Here is a 17,383-nt window from a genome sequence, read left to right on the forward strand (position 1 = left end):
CGTGTGCACGTGCGCGTTCTCGGAAGCAAATAAACAGTGCGTCAGCTCACGTGAGATTTCGTGACCGTGAGTACATCACTATATTAAGACAGAAATGACATTTTGGGTGAATTATACCTAATAAATACACTATGTGACACTTTTAACACCATTTGAAGGTGTTCATGTACCTTTGAAGACTTGGGGCGCCTTTTCTTCTCTCCTGACCTTGAAAATATAATTGGCTGAATTGTAGAAAAGCTGAATTAGGATTGTGTGTAGGGTCGAATTGAGATTGTGATCTTTTCTTGATTAATCGCGCAGCCCTAATTCTAATAGTTGATCAAATATGAGATTTTTTGGCAATTACCAAACGACCCCCCCCCACTCACTGTCTCACGACCCCCAATTTGAGAACCATAGCATTAAGGCAGATTAAATTGACCATTTGTATTTTTATTTAACCTAAAACAGAAGCTGTGGAGAGTGTTTGCTGGTTAACATTCGTTACAAAAAAACTAAACAAAAAGATGAGGAATCCAAAAACCCATGGAAAAAATACAATGTAGAAAAGACATTTACTTTAAATGTAGTAAATTATGTACAGACACAATGACAATTTAAAGTCCATTCACATAATCCGCTAAACACGACAACAAAGCAGCATTATCTTATTCATTTTAATGTGTACGGTATGTCTGCTGACTTCTGACAACACAACTGACAAAGTTGCAGCGAGGTTGAACAAAAGAAAGGGGGTAAACATTTGTGCAATTCAACAATTTTTTCTTCTGTCAGGAAGATGGAAGTTCAACAGTCAGCACAAGCAGCTGTTAAAAATACGCTGTTTATATCAAAGGCTGCTTGTTTGTGAGAACTGACTCGAGTGGTTATGATATGGTTAAAAACGTGTTTCCAGCAGGTTTTTTTGGGGCTGGAAAAACATGTACGATTACAAAAGTAACTGAAGTGTGTAGCTTTGATTTAATATCAAGTCTCAAAATCGACATACGCTCACTTCTTGTTCTTGAGTCAGTACAGTATCGCACATAGAGGGACACATTAGCGTCCAGTCCTCATTGATCTCCGCTTCAGCAGCTCTCCTTGGAAAACGAATATGATTCACAAATGGTGGGAAACAACATGTAAATGCTGTTGTGGTTGTGTTTTTATGGCACTGACCATACATTTTCGTATTTAGGAAGATCTTTTGACAAGATTGACATGAATTTGACCCTAAAGTTTACCACTTGCCCCTCTTGCTCCAGTCTTTAGGAGTGAAATGCAAACACTTGGAGTCGATTCGGAGGTGCCGCTTATGCATGGCCCGCTCATGGCCTTCCACTATGTCCTCTGATAGAGTGAGAATATACTGACCCTGCGGGAAGTTCAACAAAGCAGACTCAGTGCTACAATCAGAGCTGTAGAGAAAAATCATTCCACAAACTGATAGAGATTTTCAAATTGTATCATTACTATTCCCTCTTGAATCAATTCTGCACTCTAGGCTAGTTTTTAACGACAGATGGTGCTCTAGGCTAGTTTTTAACTACAGATGGTGCTCTAGATGGCGCTCTAGGCTAACTTTTATTGACAGATGGTGCTCTAGATGGCACTCTAGGCTAGCTTTTAATGACAAATGGTGCTCTAGATGGCGCTCTAGGCTAACTTTTAATGACAGATGGTGCTCTAGATGTTACTTTAGGCAAGCTTTTAATGATAGATGGTGCTCTAGATGGCACTCTAGGCTAGCTTTGCTTGACAGATGTTGCTCTGTATGGCGCGCTAGGCTAGATTTTAATGACAGATGGTGCTCTAGGCTAGCTTTTAATGACAGATGGTGCTCTAGGCTAGTTTTTAACTACAGATGGTGCTCTAGATGGTGCTTCGGGCTAGCTTTTAACAGCAGATGGCTCTCTATGCTAGTTTTTAACAACAGATAGTGCTCTAGATGGCACTCTATGCTAGCTTTTAATGACAGCTCTAGATGGCACTCTAAGCTAGATATAACAGCAGAAGTCGCTCTACGCTAGTTTTTAATTACAGATAGTGCTCAAAATGGCGCTCTAGGCCAGCTTTTAACAGCAGATAGTGCTACTGGCTGGATTTTAACAACAGATAGGGCTCTAGATGGAGCTCTGGGCTAGTTTTTAACAGCAGATGGCACTCTAAGGTAGTTTTAAACTACAGGTAGAGCTCTAGATGGCGCTCTAGGCTAGTTTTTAATGACAGACGGTGCTCTAGATGGCACTCTAAGTTAGTCTTTAACAGCAAATGGCGCTCTCGGCTAGTTTTTAACAGCAGATTGTATTCTAGGCTAGTTTTTAACAGCTGATGGCCCTCTAGGCTAGTTTTTAATGCTCTAGGCTACACATGGCATTCTAGGCTAGTTTTTAACAGCAGCTGGCCATCTAGGCTATTTTTTTTCTCAAAGTGCATTAATGTTAGCAAGCACAGAGTAGGATATAATAATGATTTAGCGCTATCTGCTGTTAAAAACAGAACTGTTCAGAATTGATAAACAAGAGAATAGCAATACATTTTGAAAATCTCAGAATCTATGCTGAATTGATTTCTCGAACAGAGAACATCCTGAGTGATCACTCACCTTATAATAATTGATGAGATTGAGGTATTGAAGAGTCGATATAACATCTTCCTTCTTGACGCTGGTGATCTCACTGATTTCACTAAGATTGTCAAAATTGCCATGAGATTAAAGACAAAATCAACTAACTCTAAAAACTCGTATCATTAAAAGGTTCATTAATAAATTAAAAAAATTAAATGGAGATGTTTGGGTCTTATTTAATAATTTAATAATGTACTTGTGTTTTATCCTCATTTGGAAGTTACTTGGATAAAAGCATCAGCACTGATTTATTTTATCTTTGCCATGAGGACAGTACATTGACCTTACAATGACTTTCAAAAAAAAAAAAAAATGAAAACTGCTTTTATTCTAGCCTAAATAAAGTGAATAAGACTTTCTCCAGGATAAAAAATATTATAGGAAATACTGTGAAACATTTCTTGTTAAACATAATTTGGAAAATATTTGAAGAAAGAAAGAAAAAAAACACACTTACACACTTACTGAAAACACACAATACTATGTGTCGACTATGTTTTGCATTTTTATAAAAATAATGTCAAAGCAAAATATAATGGTAAAAAATACTTATCAAAATAACATAATAATAAAATAAAATAGTATTATATTAAAGATATTTCTGTTGAGCAAATGACCTACTTGATGGTCATCTGTGGCCGTTCTCCATTCTCTGATTTGAGGTTCATAAGGATCTCCAGTATTGTCTGTGACCAGTATGAACGGTAGGAGAGCAGACCCAGATCAGACAAAGGCTTCTCTGGAGTACCAGTTTTTCCTTCCACTTTAGAGAGCTCATAACCTGGAAGATGTAAACAAGGCCCAAATGTTCATGATGTAATTTTAAGTTTTATTACACAAATGAGAGCAATAATTTAGTTCTTCAATGAAAAGCCAAGATTACTCACTAAACTCAATTAGAAGTTTTCCATAGCCTCTTCTCTGGTAAGGTGGTAAAGTCAAAATGCAGGCCACGTTATAGTCCTCTGTTGATTCCTTTTCCTTTATTTGGAGGACAGCAAAAGAGTGAACACACACAAACACACACACAGCATAATAAGGCTATAGTATAAAAAAGGAGATTCAACAATCAAGCCTAGCAATGATGTACCTTGGAGAAGTAGCCGACTATGTGGAAACCCTTAGAGTCATACTCTGTCATTACATAGAAGAGGAAAGGATCCGTGTCGTAGTAGAGAGTCTTGTGGTCCAGGAAGCATTTGGCCAATAAACACAAATTTTGGGAATACATCTGTGGGGTGGAAAAAGAGATTTAGCAAAACGTTTTAAAAAAAGGCACTTCTTGAATCGATGGAATCTCAACATCAAATTTAACCTTTAAACTTCACTCTAAGCAAAAATAAAAAAACACTTTGAAGGGCCATGAAACCCCCTCGTTTCAGCAGGGTGTTTTCACACCTCTACTTTGGAAAAAGTCAGAAAAGTGGGCGTGTCCAGCTCTGTTTAGGGGGGAGTGTCGGAGGAACTAAAGTGGGATGGTGTGGGAGTGTCTATTTGGGCACGCGCGAGTTTCAGAGTCAAAATACACACACAAATACACAGGAGAAAGTGATGGTGTTTAACCTACATGGAGATCTGTAGTCGAATTATTTGCCAAATTATTAAATGTTGGACTTTAACTGCAGTTTGGCTCTTTCATTCAGGGAATTCATTCATGCCCCTCGCGACAAACAAGATATTTGATTCAAGGAGCTGCTCTAAGCGTGTATTTTTCATGCAATGTTTGATACCGCACGGCGAATGAGAGAAAAAAAACCTCCGCATTTCCCGGAAACTTAGATGCACACGGCAGGTAGCGTCAGAAAGCCGCGCGTGTTATTCCGGTCACTAAATGCGGTAAAAACCCTACACGAGGTTAAAGTTTGGTTGTGATGCTAACGTGTTTACACTCGGTGACTCGGTGCAATAGTTAACTTAGTTCGATACGAGCAAACTGAATAAACAAAGAGCACTGGTCGCTCACTTACCAAATCTGTAGAGACAGGACAATCACCAGTAACTAGAGCCGCGTCTTTATGAAGAGAATACTACAAGCGAATCCAGATCTCAGCGTTTGGAGATGAGAACAGCTCTCAGGTAAACAATAAACCTCCTTAGACACGTAAGTTATTGTTGTCGCGCGTCGCGTACACTGTTAATCCACACGTGACGCCAGCTGCGCTTTCACAGAGAGAAAATGAAAACAAAACTTAACGGCAACAAACTATAAAAGCAACACTTCACGCTTGTTTTGCCAACACAACGTGGTGTCTCTGTCGTGAAAACACTGTGACAGTAATGAATATTAATGAAGTTGCACAATAGAGCGCGCTGATTGGTTTGAACCAAGCCTTACTCATGCATTAATGCATCACACTGTAAGACGTAATAAGACACACTCTGGCACAGACGCCCAGTCTGCACGCTGGAATACACGCTATTATGTCATGACCGTGACGCAGCTTCAAAAATTCGTTTCAAACCGGAAGTACGAATTTGCTTGAAATAACGCAAAAACAACCAATTTACACTTTTTAGTGAAATATAGGTGTCCTAATAGTGTTTATAGCAGTGTGGGACACATATATGACTGTCAACAGCTCAAAAAATGTGTTTTGGTGTTTCGTGACCCTTTAAGCAACTTTTTTTTTACGGTAACCTATGAACAAAAAGGAGATTGAACCAGGAGAGTGCTGATTAAAGGGTTATATCAACAATGACTACATTTACATGGACATTAGCAATCAAATTATTTGCCTTAATCTGAATAAGACAATAATAAGATTAAGATGTTTACATGACTACCTTTTTGAAAGTACCTTTATGATCCACATGTTCCATTTACAAGAACTTCTATGTTAAGCTGCATTGACACAGGCTACATTGTAAAAGCTATATAAATAAACATGAATTGAATTCTACATGTTATAGCACATATACCGATAAACGTCATTGCGTCAGCACACTATCCACGTTTCCTCCAGAGTTTCATGTAATTTCAGGTGTTTCATTTTTATTTTGTCGACTTTAATTGTAGTTCGGCACTTTCACTTTCATTCAGAAACATTACATGCATGCCCCCATCACAAACAAAATATTGAATGCGAGTATGAACTGCTGAAAAGAGTGCTGTTTTAATGGAATTTAATGGAAATTATTTTCGCAATGCAGGTGTCTGTGGTCCTTTACTGACTTAGTAGGTGCAGAGAATAGTGTCAGACAGCCATGTGTGTATAGACTTTATAGACTGCAGTGTATATCCTGTCGTTCAATGTGGCGAAAATCCTACATGACGGTAATAGTTTGATTGTGGTGTTTACATGTACTGCACTTCAATAATCGGCATACTCCACTTCTTTATCCGATTTCTGTTTAGTTCAATTATGACTTTAGTCGGATTAAGGTAATCAAAAATCTCTGTTTACATAGTAGACTTTTAATCAGAGTATTGTCTTAATCGTATTAAAATAGAATTATTTGTGTCCATGTAAACGTAATCACCGTTGACTTTAATTCTAAATCTGACACATGCTAATGATAAGTGCTAATGGTATGGCTGCATGGATCTATTCATCATAGTGAACCAAATAAAAAAGCTGATGTATTTATTAAATCAATTAAAGGAGACTTTTTTTTTTTAAGGGATAGTTCACTCCAAAAAAAACCTATTTACTCACCCTCAACCTTTATGAGTTTCTTTGTTCTGTTGAACGCAAAAGTAGGTGTTTTGAAGCAAGCTGAAACCTGCAATCACGGACTTCCATAGTAGAAAAAACAAATACTATAGAAGTCAATGGTTACAGGTTTCCAGCATTCTTCAAAATATCTTCTTTTGTGTTTAACAGAATAAAAAAAAAAAAACTTAAAGGTTTGTAACAGGGAAAGAGTGAGTAAATGATCACAGAATTGTCATTTTAGGTAAATTATTCCTTCAAGCACCCCAACTAAAGACTAAAATTTTTAAGTCAAACTACTGTTTACCAACCTTGTTTTTGCGACCATCTATTTCGAAAAAGGATATCGTTCCTTTGCGATAGATTTCATTTCCTGGTGGGTGTCGAAGATTGCATTTAGTCTGCAAAATTTATGGAGAGATGACAGTTAAAGCTGTTTAACAGCACATTTACAAGACTTAAGGAGGCTAAAAAACACCTCAGATTTAACAATCAACTTTACCTTTACTCTAATTTTCCTCAAAATAACCATAAAAATGAAAAAAACTAAAAGTACAAGGCTAACACTTTAGTTTAGGTCACAATTCACAGTAATAACAAACCATTAACTAACACTACTAGCTTGATAAACCTCTAATTAGCTGTTTATTAATAGTTAGTAAGGTAGAGGTTGGGTTTAGGTTTTGGGTAGGATTAGTAATGCAGAATAAGATCATACTGTACAACTACTAATGAACAGTTCATATCTTAATAATAGGCAGGTAATAAGCCAGTAGTTAATAGCATAAAATGTGACCTAAAGTGTTACCCATACAAAGAGCAAAAATAAAAAAACACTCGACCTTTATTTGGTGCTGTGAATGTGTTACATCTGGTCCTAGAACAGCTCTTACCAGGTGCCTCTGGAGACACTTGAGGCTCTTGAGGTACTTGAGACAGAATTCACATAGATACAGGATGGGAAGCGTAGTAAGCTCCTGTGGATATGGAGAAAAGTACCACGGCTTTAGCCTGTGCCTGCCCAGCTCAATACAGTCTATGTTCTTCATTCGTGTGATGATGTCATCGTGACTGCGGTCCGACACCAAACTACCAGTCATGCGGGGAGCCGAGGGAATACCATCAGAACTGTCCTGAGAATCCTGAGAGCAAACACTAGAGTTAGAAAGACCGCTCGACATCTTATATTTATAGCATTTTGTTTGTCTGTTTGTTTGTTACGTTGTTTATTTATTGCAACATCAGCAACTTATGGCTATTCCATGGCTAGATCAATACAGATAAAAATATCTTACATATTAATAATAACAACTTTATAACTCATAGATAATAGATGATAAACAAAATGTACAAAACTTTACATTAAAAACAAAAATTTTCAGTTAATTATATGATAAATAGCCCAAAATTCTTATATTTCAATTCGTATATCTTAGGTAAGCGACAATTCTCTGTTAAAGATGCAGTATGTAGCATTAACCTAGTGGTTGAACTAGGTATGACAGTCTAAATAAAATATTAAGTTTTTTTTTAACTAGGCCCTGACTTTGCACACGCAGGTTGCCAGATTGGCGACAGGAACAGGAGCAAGCATGCTTGATGACTGAACCTTACAATAGCTATGTTTCCATCCACCTATTTAAAAAAAAAACAGTTGATGAAAACGCCAAGATAAACGCATAAATTCTGAAAATCTGCATAAAAACATATATGCACATGTGCTTTTATGCAGTAGGATAAACTTTTTATTCAATAAGAAAGGATGCGCATAAACTATGATGAAAACACTTTTACCAAACAATTTTTTTTTTGAGATTTTGTTATAAAAGGTCATGTAATAATAAAAATGTGTGTGAATGGACAAACCAGCAGGCTGAGCACACTGTAAAACATCTGAAATGTTGTTTAGGTCATTCTAAAACACCTTAACCATTTAGTATTATTATACTAATAATTACCCCCAGAAATGTCAAGAGCGTCTGTGCTTTGCGCATCAAATGCCACCACATGTTCATTGCGTGTCGGCATCGTCTTCTGAGGCGCAAGTCATTCATTAAATAAAAAAAAGATTTACGCAGCTTTTCCCACTGCAGCAAATTCCCTTAAGTTATTACTTTTGATATTTTTGGCGCCGGTTAATCAGGAAGTGACGATTTTTTTCTCTTTGACTCATTGGATAGAAAGGTTGAATTAATCGCACAGCTTTTATGCGATAATCCTGTTTTGCGCATGAATTTATTTTGCATCTTTAAAATGGAAACATAGCTAATGTAAGCTGTTCAGCTATTCTTTACATTTGTAATATTTGTATTATTCACCAATTAAAAAACCTCCAAGTGTGGATTTTTAGAACTCGGAATCTGCATCTCATTTCAGAGGCTGTCACTGCCCTCTAAAGTTTGTATTTTGCCAGGTCCATATATGTTAAAGCAGCCTTTAAGTAAATGAAATAGACTGTTTTCCACCAAGGCAACACAAGTAACTAAAATATAATTGGGTAAACTGGCAGTGGGCGAAGTTACAGACCAAAAACAAAGCCGTTCTGACAAAGAACACTTTTTTTTTTTTAAAGTAGATTAACTGCCTTTAGCATTGCTTGTCACATTAAAGTATGTACACCTAGCATGTTTCTCAAATATCTGCTAACATTATGGCATATCAAAGCTTTAGAAGAGTCTAACAATTACATAGAGCACCTTTAAAAATGAGGAATTCGTTGATTAATTATCTAATTATCCTGAAAAAGAGAATTGAAAAACCCTAAATTCTTCCTTAACATACGGACTCTAGCATTTCAGACTATTTCTAAAGCTGAAGAGTCATACTATAGTTTAAAAGCGCTGTTTTGACTATAATAGACACACAGTGAAGACAATGGGAGATAAAGCAGACAGACCTCTCCTGGTGGCAAATAGACGGTGGAGGAGCGGGGGCTGTTATTCTGGAACACCTTTACAATCTAACAGAAAAACAGATGGGTGCAAAGCTTTAGGACATTTTACTTGATAGTGGAAAAACAAAGACAAATGGGAAATTGCCTAAAAAACAAATTAACGTTGGATGATTTCAGGGCAAAGGGCTTAATTGTATTTTCTTTATTTAACAGCACAAAAGTTTAGTGTTTTAAATGTCAAACAGAAGAAAATAAACTCACACTGAATTATTTTGAATCGAAGTGATATTTTCTTGTGTACCTTGTTATGAATAAACACAGCCACATTTCCTGACATTCAACAGACTAGAAGAGCAAACATTATGCCAGCAAGGCAAATATGAAATGTGTGATGTTTATGAGAAAACACTAAAATAGCCTGGTAAGACTTTACAATATATGGGACACACAGTTAATGTTAGTTAATGCAATGGTCCTCAACCACCAGGCCGCAGACCAGTACCAGATCAATTAGTACCAGGCCGCACAAGAAATCATTAATTATTTTAGTTTTATTTATTATTGTAGCCTGAAGATCTTTTATTTTGAAAAATTACCGTATTCTCTCGTTTACATTTGTCACTTGAGAGCCCAAATTTAACCCACAAGCAGCAAAAGGAGTAGGAAACAGACGTCTTTAGAAATTTATTTTGCTAAGAGGAAAAGGCCCAGTGAAGGACCTGCAAACTGCCAAGAAATGGATCCGCAACATATTTGTCAACAAATCAGGTCCACCATGTCTGTGCAAGAAGATCAACTGCTGGAGATCGCAAATGTTCACATATGTCTTTTCTAGAGGTCGCGCAAGTTAGTTCTTTCCAATGGAGATACGCAGTCGAATGAATGCCGCGAGCGCACCGTGAGTCACGTGACAAGAACTGACTGATCAGCTTAATATTTTGTATGGAATATTCATATTTCGTTAGACTAATTATCTCAGACGAACACAGAGCACCCAAACACTGCAGTGCTTCTTAATTTTATCCATGAATAAACCTTGTATAAGAGTGACAGCAAAGTTTTGTCAGCTTGTCATCCTCTGAGAAAAAGTCGATGGTCGCCTAGCAATAGATATGGGATAACCGTTTTCAAGGAATACCGCGGTTTGGAAAAGTCAAGGTTTTAAAACCGCCCAATTTTTCTGCTATAATGTTTCTAAGGTATGTGTTAGATTTTATATTTACGTTTTTTGTTGTTTTTAGGACAACAGTATCGCCAGCAGAAAAGATCTGCAAGAATTCAGTTTTAAATTGCACAGGAATCTGTGTTTTTTAAACAAATGAAGACGGCGGAATGACTGATTCAATGATTTATTTGAATTCTTTAGCCTGATCTAGAATCATAAGAAGTTAATATTAGGTAAGATTTAGGTCGTGACTTCAGGTGACCAAAATTCATTGTCTAGCTAGCATCAAAGGACAACATTAATCTGTCTACCAATAACAACTTTGATTTTAGGTTGTGTTTGAAATTGACCAAAATCCACTGGAGCCAACATCTTAAACCAACATCATACTGATGTCAAATACTGACATTTATTCTTCAGGCATGGCAACCAAAATCCAATGTCTGATAGTCGTCATAGTGGTAACCTCCCCACATCGTCAAGCTGTAACATCATTAAATGTTGATATTTGGTTAATTTTAGGTTGGACGTTGGGTTCTGACGTCAACCCGATTTTCAATTGTGAACAAAATGCAATGTCTCCCATTGGGGTACAACGTCAATCTGACATCACGTTGATGTCCTGTGCCTGCCGAGATGTTTACTGTTGCAAAATATTTTAAATGCTTCATAAAATAAAATATATATTATGTTCAAAGGGGAAAAAAAGTTAGTTTTTACCCCAATATTTGATAACTGAGTTGGATTTTAACAAAAACAATAATTAATAAATGCTGTACAAGCATAATTTATTATGTTCATATTAGTAAATATATTAACTATCATTAACTACATGTGCCATATTATAATGTGTTACAAATATTGCAAATTATTTTTTGATAAGACATGGGATTCAACAACTTTAACAAAGATTTGAAAGAAAAACAAAGGTGTAATGTGTAATGTTAATAAAACATCTGTCAATCAAACTGCAGGTCCTACCTCTTCCGTCCCTACACAATTTTTCCTTTTTCTTCCTGGTTGAGAAGGAATTAGACGACGTGTGGTGCCATTCTTGAATAAGAAAAATCAAAAGGTAATTAAAAAGACAGCTTAAAAAAAAAGTAAATAAAATCCAAAGGTAACAGTGACCGAAAACATTGACAAAAAATGTAGGATAAGACTTTGCTCTATAATTGCAAATAACAGAGACCATGGTTTAGAAATTTAAAAATAAATTACTGTGGTGAGAGATGTGAGCTGCTCGTGTTCTTCTCTGGCTTTAATGCTGAATGAAGAGTCTCTCATGGCGGGATACACTGAGGCCTGACTTGCCTCTGCAGAGCTGGGAAGTGAAGGCACTGGAGTCGCTGCTGTAACTTGTGTAGCCAAAGAGACAGACTCTGCTTTTCTCTTCTGAAAGAGCAATCAGAAAGGAGAGGAATTAAAGGAAAGAAGACACTAACCTCAATTATAACAATAAAATCTGTAAAAATAACAGTACATTTTCTGAAAAAAGTGGTGGAAAGCTCTCTAAACTGTGCTGATGATGTAAAACCATCACTTAAAATTCAGAACTAATTTTGTAAAAATTAAAAATTCGAGATTTCCGTATAATAATTGTGGGACAAGTTAAATGCAAAAGGATTCAGTGTTGAGGATTTAAATACTACAGTCAATTGAGAGTAAAAACAAATCACAATAATGGCTGAATAAAAATAATAATAGTAATAATAATGTGATCCCTAGCCACTTACCTCATATTATACAATTACACATTACATCGAACAATGAGTTGGTAATGAATGATGTTAATAGATTTAGTTCTGTCAAGACATGAAATGCTTTCATATACACTACCTGACAAAAGTCTTCTCGACTATCCAAGCTTCAGGAACAACAAATAATAACTTGACTTCAAGTTGATCATTTGGTATCAGAAGTGGATTATATGAAAGGCAAAGGCCTCTAGATTACGCTTATTTTACCAAAATAAATTATGATCATGCCTTGATTTTTTTAATTATTTCATTAGGACAGTAAGGTCTGACTTTGCTTAGATAAAAGTCTTGTCACTTAACAGAAATAATGTACAGTATAGAATATGAAGTCATGCTGCAGTGGAAACAGGATGAATATTATGTCTGACTCTCATGAGCTTGGAGGACTGCATCCATACATCTCTGCAATGACTCAAATCACTTATTAATAAAGTCATCTGGAATGGCAAAGAAAGCGTTCCTGTAGGACTCCCAGAGTTCAAGATTCTTTGAATTCATCTTTAATACCTCCTACTTCATCTTACCCCAGACATGCTCAATAATGTTCATTTCTGGTGACTGGGCTGGCCAATCCTGGAGCACCTTGATCTTCCTTGCTTTCAGAAACTTTGATGTGGAGGCTAAAGTATGAGCACTATCCTTCTGAAGAATTTGCCCTCTCCTGTGGTTTGTAATGTAATGGGCAGCACAAATCTCTTGATACCTCAGGCTGCTGATGTTGATCCCTCACATGCCCCTATTCTGAATGTAACCCTAAACCATGATTTTTCCCCTTACCAAGCTTGACTGATTTCTATGAAAGTCATGGGTCCATGCAGGGTCCAGTAGGTCTTCTGCAGTATTTGTGATGATTGGGATGCAGCTCAACAGATGATTCATCTGAAAAACCTACCATCTACCACTTTTCCAAATGATCAACTAGCAATTGGGATTGAGGTCAAGACTTTTGTCAGGTACTGTACTTTACGAAAAGTTAAAAAAAAAAAAAAAAAAAAAAAAAAAAAAAAAAAAAAAACCTAGTTCTACAATATTTTCTGACACATGTTTTCTTTAAAATGAGACCAAGCTTAAATCTGTGCACTTAAGCACTGCCAATCGTTTAGGCTGAAAAAAGCATGTCAATGTAAATTAAACCAACGAGGCAAAAAATTGCATCCCTCACACTTATTGGAAAGTCTTCAACTAAACTCAAGCCCATTGATTAAAAAAAGCTTAACAGATTGAGTTTGATTAGTGTACAATGGGCGGGTTTGCCTGTACCGGTGTGGGGAGGGTTTTGCCTCTTGAAGGAGCTGAAGCAGACTGAACGTTGAGATCTAGACTCTTCCTCTGAATTTGAACAGAAAGGAAGAGAGGATGGTAAAGGAGAACATGGCATGTAAACAACTGTTTGTGGCACAATGTTGGGTGAGGGCGTTTCACACACACCATCATCAAAATCCTAACAGTGCAAGCAGAGGAACAAGAAATCATACCACTTCTCTTTCTGGGGAGCTGGGACGAGACCCCGGCAGGCCATTCTTTGTAGGGGTCTTTGCCTCCTTTTTGGGAAATTGGAGCTTCTTCAAGTCTAGCCGATCTGGAGTCACCCATTCATCCAGTCGCTTATTGACTTTACAAAACAGAAATGCAATAAAATTCTGATTAAAACATGGGTTCAATAAATAGATTGTATTCATACGAGAGTAAATGAAGAGTAGAAGCAGACGGTTAATACTTACAGTCAATATAGTGGACATAGTAGAGTTTTCTGCCAGGAATGTCTTTGACACTAAGAATTTCAGCCAATGCTTTGAATTAATAAAAAAAATAAAAATAAATAAATGAACACATCATAGTTTAAATTGATGAAGGTTAGGGGTGTAACAGATCGCGATTGATTAGTGTGTCATACGGATCACAACCCACATATGGAACACACATGAACCGCAGATTAATACTTTTTTTACTAATTTTTTAACAATCACAGAGAGATCACCTCTCACGTCATTCAAATCTCATTTATGAAAGCATTTAGGCTTTTCTGTAAAATATAATGATGAGGGAAGAAGTTGTGGTATGTTATTCGGGATGTGGCGGGTTTCTTGGGTCATTAAAAATGTTTTCTGTCACTTAATTATTTGTAGCCTTCCGTTTCAACTATCTGACCTGCATTAGCCATAACCAAATCATAAATAAATAAAGTTACACACAAGTTAACTCCTGTCAATCACTTTTTTCACTGTATAATGGCGTCGACAAACTTGGTTGGAAAGAAGGTGCACAACCAACAGGAACCATCTAAGAGTATCTAAGGTTTCGCTAAAATTACTAAGTACAAGCGTGAAAGCGAAAGATTAATGCAGTGTACTAACGCTGACACGTTACCTGATAGATTTAAGACAGAAAAGTCATTAGATAGAGACAAGATTAATTAAATATCACATTTAACAACTATAGTGAGATGTGATCCAGCGGTACATTCTTGATAAACGGTCCAACGGGCACTGCTCTCAGGAATTATGTATGCAATAATGTACCCTGCAGTACATGCCCGTGTGTGTTTTTGTGTGTGTGTGGTCACATGATGTGCATTTTCAGCAGTATAGTATAGAAGATGGGCTTTTCAGATACGCTAGGTGAAACGACAGTGTGGATGTGGATCATTTTTGTTCTAAAACGCCATTTTAAAAGTAAGATATATTAGTGTAATTAGGGCCTAATTGTTTATTTTTCCGCATGCAGGTTGCTGCTGCAATGGGGGCTGGTTTGCGATGCCAGCTCAGCATTGTGATATCTAACGGCCATCGGCAAAGGGGAATGGCACTGTCAATTGGCCCAACCTTATAATCAAAAGGAGCTGAAATCCACAAAAAAAAAAAAAAAACATAGATTACTAGTAACAATAGAATAGTTACTAGTCACTATTAAAAAAGTACTAATATCTAATAAATAAGAACTAGTATCTATTTAATAAGTACTAATATCTAAGGAATGAGTACTCATGATTTCCGCTACATACATTCTTCCATGGTGGGGCGTCACACCAAAATTCATCCCACCACGGCTGCATTACAGCATCTTGTTCAAGACATTCAGTCGTTTTTTTTATTATTAGCAGGTTATAATCACACCAAATTGTATTAAAAGGTAAGTGAATTATAACAGCGTGAACTTTTCTGTAATCGTAGTAGTGCTATGCGTTATTTGTTTAACCCTTTAAAGTGACATGCTGATTGACTGACTGACTGACAGGTGCTTGATGTGGGAGGCCAGCAAACATGACGTAGTTTTCAGTTAAGATGAACACAGTTTCCATAATTATGCTTTATAGATAAAGGTATACGGCTCTGCATTAAATGACTTCATCATTCTGGAGTTTATAGCCGTTTCACTTTACTTCAGGACACATTAATGCCAATCTGTAGGTCTATTGGAGACATTCATAAATATTCCTAGCAAGCAAATCTAATAAATGTTGGAGACATACTTGTTACAGAAACACACTAAATCGCACTTTAGCAGCATTTATTTGAGCGCGCTCAAGAAAATCTGCACTTGGGTAGCATAAATTTGAGGGTGTGCAAGAAGTTTTGTTCATGAACAGAGGAAATTGGCATGCAAGCAAAGAGATTTGCATGCTCGTCGTATTACATAAATGCGATCTCGACTTGTAATACTGCGCTCACAACATTTGACATTGAAATAACGGCACTAGAAGTTGGTAGATCTGTGTAAAACGCCCAACAGAGTCTGCCGCCACAGCTGGAAAACATCCTAGAGGAAAAATTGAGTACTAGTATCCAATACATAACTACTAGTATCTATTTAATAGGTACTAGTATCTAATAAAAAAGCATTAGTGTCTAATGAGTAAGCACTAGCATATAAAAATACTAGTATCTAAAGAATAAGCACTAGTATCTAATGAATAAGTACTAATACTTAATGGAACAGATACTAGGATGTAAAATATAAATACTAGTAACATGAAAAATATGTATTAGTACGGGTTATAAATTAAATGTCAAAACGGCTTGCCATACCTATATTAGCTTGGAAATCACGTAAAACAAGATACAATCACAGGCTGGTTTTCCATGGATTTATAATTAGGAACGTAATAAGTAGCCGTTAAAATAAGTTAGCAGTTATGCCAAAGTGTTGTGTTTTTCCAGGACATTTTGTTACACCGTTGTATGATTTACATTAATCATCATTTAGAGCTAACGTACAGTATAAACAGTAGCATCACCTAAAGGCACCGGAGTATCACACGGTGCGTTTTATATACCAACTTAATAACTAAAATTTAAAAAATTAACAACACTTCCATTAACTAAATGAAAAAGCAAAATGAGTTTCATTTATAGCCGACACATTTAGGTACCCGTGAGCGCACCGGGGTCTTTTGTTTACATTCGCTACGGAGCTCTCAGCTTGACACTTACGCCACTCGTCTTCATTTTCTTGGTTTTTTCGCAGCACCGGAAGACGGCAGCCTTCAACAATTTCCACCTGCAAAAACAAAATGCTTTTAGAAATGACAGGGACTGATGACAACAGACTAAATGTGTTTTTAAACAACATTTAAACAGCAGACAAGACTGTGCGCCGCTTACCGCTGGCTCCGCCATGTTGGTCACAGCATCTCCAAGGCAAGCAGCACACGGAATTGTGGGTAAAACGGCTTTATTGCTCTGGGGGGCGCTGGCTGCACTTTTTACCACAGCTCTACTTCTTTTGTTTCTTCTTCTTTTTTCCTTCAACGTTTTGATAAACCTTATTTTGTATTTTCCACCATCTACTGGAATGGAGTGTTATGATGCAAAGAAAACAACCGCCCATTCAAACAAAAATCCATTTATTAAGGGGATAGTTCACCCTAAAATGAAATGTACTCAGTTTACTCTCCCCCAGGTAGTTCCAAACCTTGATGAGTATCTTCATTCTGTTGAAAACTAAATAATATATTTGAAACTACTTACATTATCTATCTATCTATCTATCTATCTATCTATCTATCTATCTATCTATCTATCTATCTATCTATCTATCTATCTATCTATCTATCTATCTGTCTGTCTGTCTGTCTGTCTGTCTGTCTGTCTGTCTGTCTGTCTGTCTGTCTGTCTGTCTGTCTGTCTGTCTGTCTGTCTGTCTACTAATAATCTGTAAGAGGTGTACTCAATTGCTGTATAGGCCTATTTATTTGACAACAGTCTATCTATCCAAACTATTGACACTGAAGGAAAAACAAATGCCACAAAAGTTGTCAGGGTTTCCAGCTTTCTTCTAAATAGCTTCTTCAAGTTAAACAAG

General features: G+C 36.7%; 1 protein-coding gene across 2 annotated transcripts; it reads right to left on the reverse strand.

Annotated features, from left to right (window-relative positions):
- Positions 1–414: 414 nt before the first annotated feature.
- On the reverse strand, positions 415–16,751 carry kat5b (K(lysine) acetyltransferase 5b). 2 transcript variants are annotated; one of them, NM_001013309.3, is given in 15 exon segments: positions 415–1,357; positions 2,588–2,669; positions 3,233–3,392; positions 3,499–3,592; positions 3,702–3,842; positions 6,576–6,665; positions 7,158–7,406; positions 9,161–9,223; positions 11,304–11,375; positions 11,544–11,717; positions 13,343–13,411; positions 13,558–13,694; positions 13,804–13,872; positions 16,513–16,579; positions 16,684–16,751. In NM_001013309.3, coding segments are annotated over 15 exon segments (1,617 nt in total). In that variant the 5' UTR covers positions 16,699–16,751; the 3' UTR covers positions 415–1,222.
- Between the last annotated feature and the right edge of the window lie 632 nt (positions 16,752–17,383).

Source organism: Danio rerio, chromosome 5 (assembly GCF_052040795.2).
Source record: "Danio rerio strain M-AB ecotype USA chromosome 5, GRCz13ab, whole genome shotgun sequence".
Taxonomy (NCBI): domain Eukaryota; kingdom Metazoa; phylum Chordata; class Actinopteri; order Cypriniformes; family Danionidae; genus Danio; species Danio rerio.

Excerpts from the sequence above, each read along its gene's own strand:
- kat5b (XM_087251842.1), bottom strand. Across the intron at positions 9,224-11,303 it reads ATTGTGTAGGGACGGAAGAG|ATTGTAAAGGTGTTCCAGAA; the intron begins GTAGGACCTGCA and ends TTTTTCTGTTAG. Across the intron at positions 3,843-6,575 it reads TAGATGGTCGCAAAAACAAG|ATGTATTCCCAAAATTTGTG; the intron begins GTTGGTAAACAG and ends TCCACCCCACAG.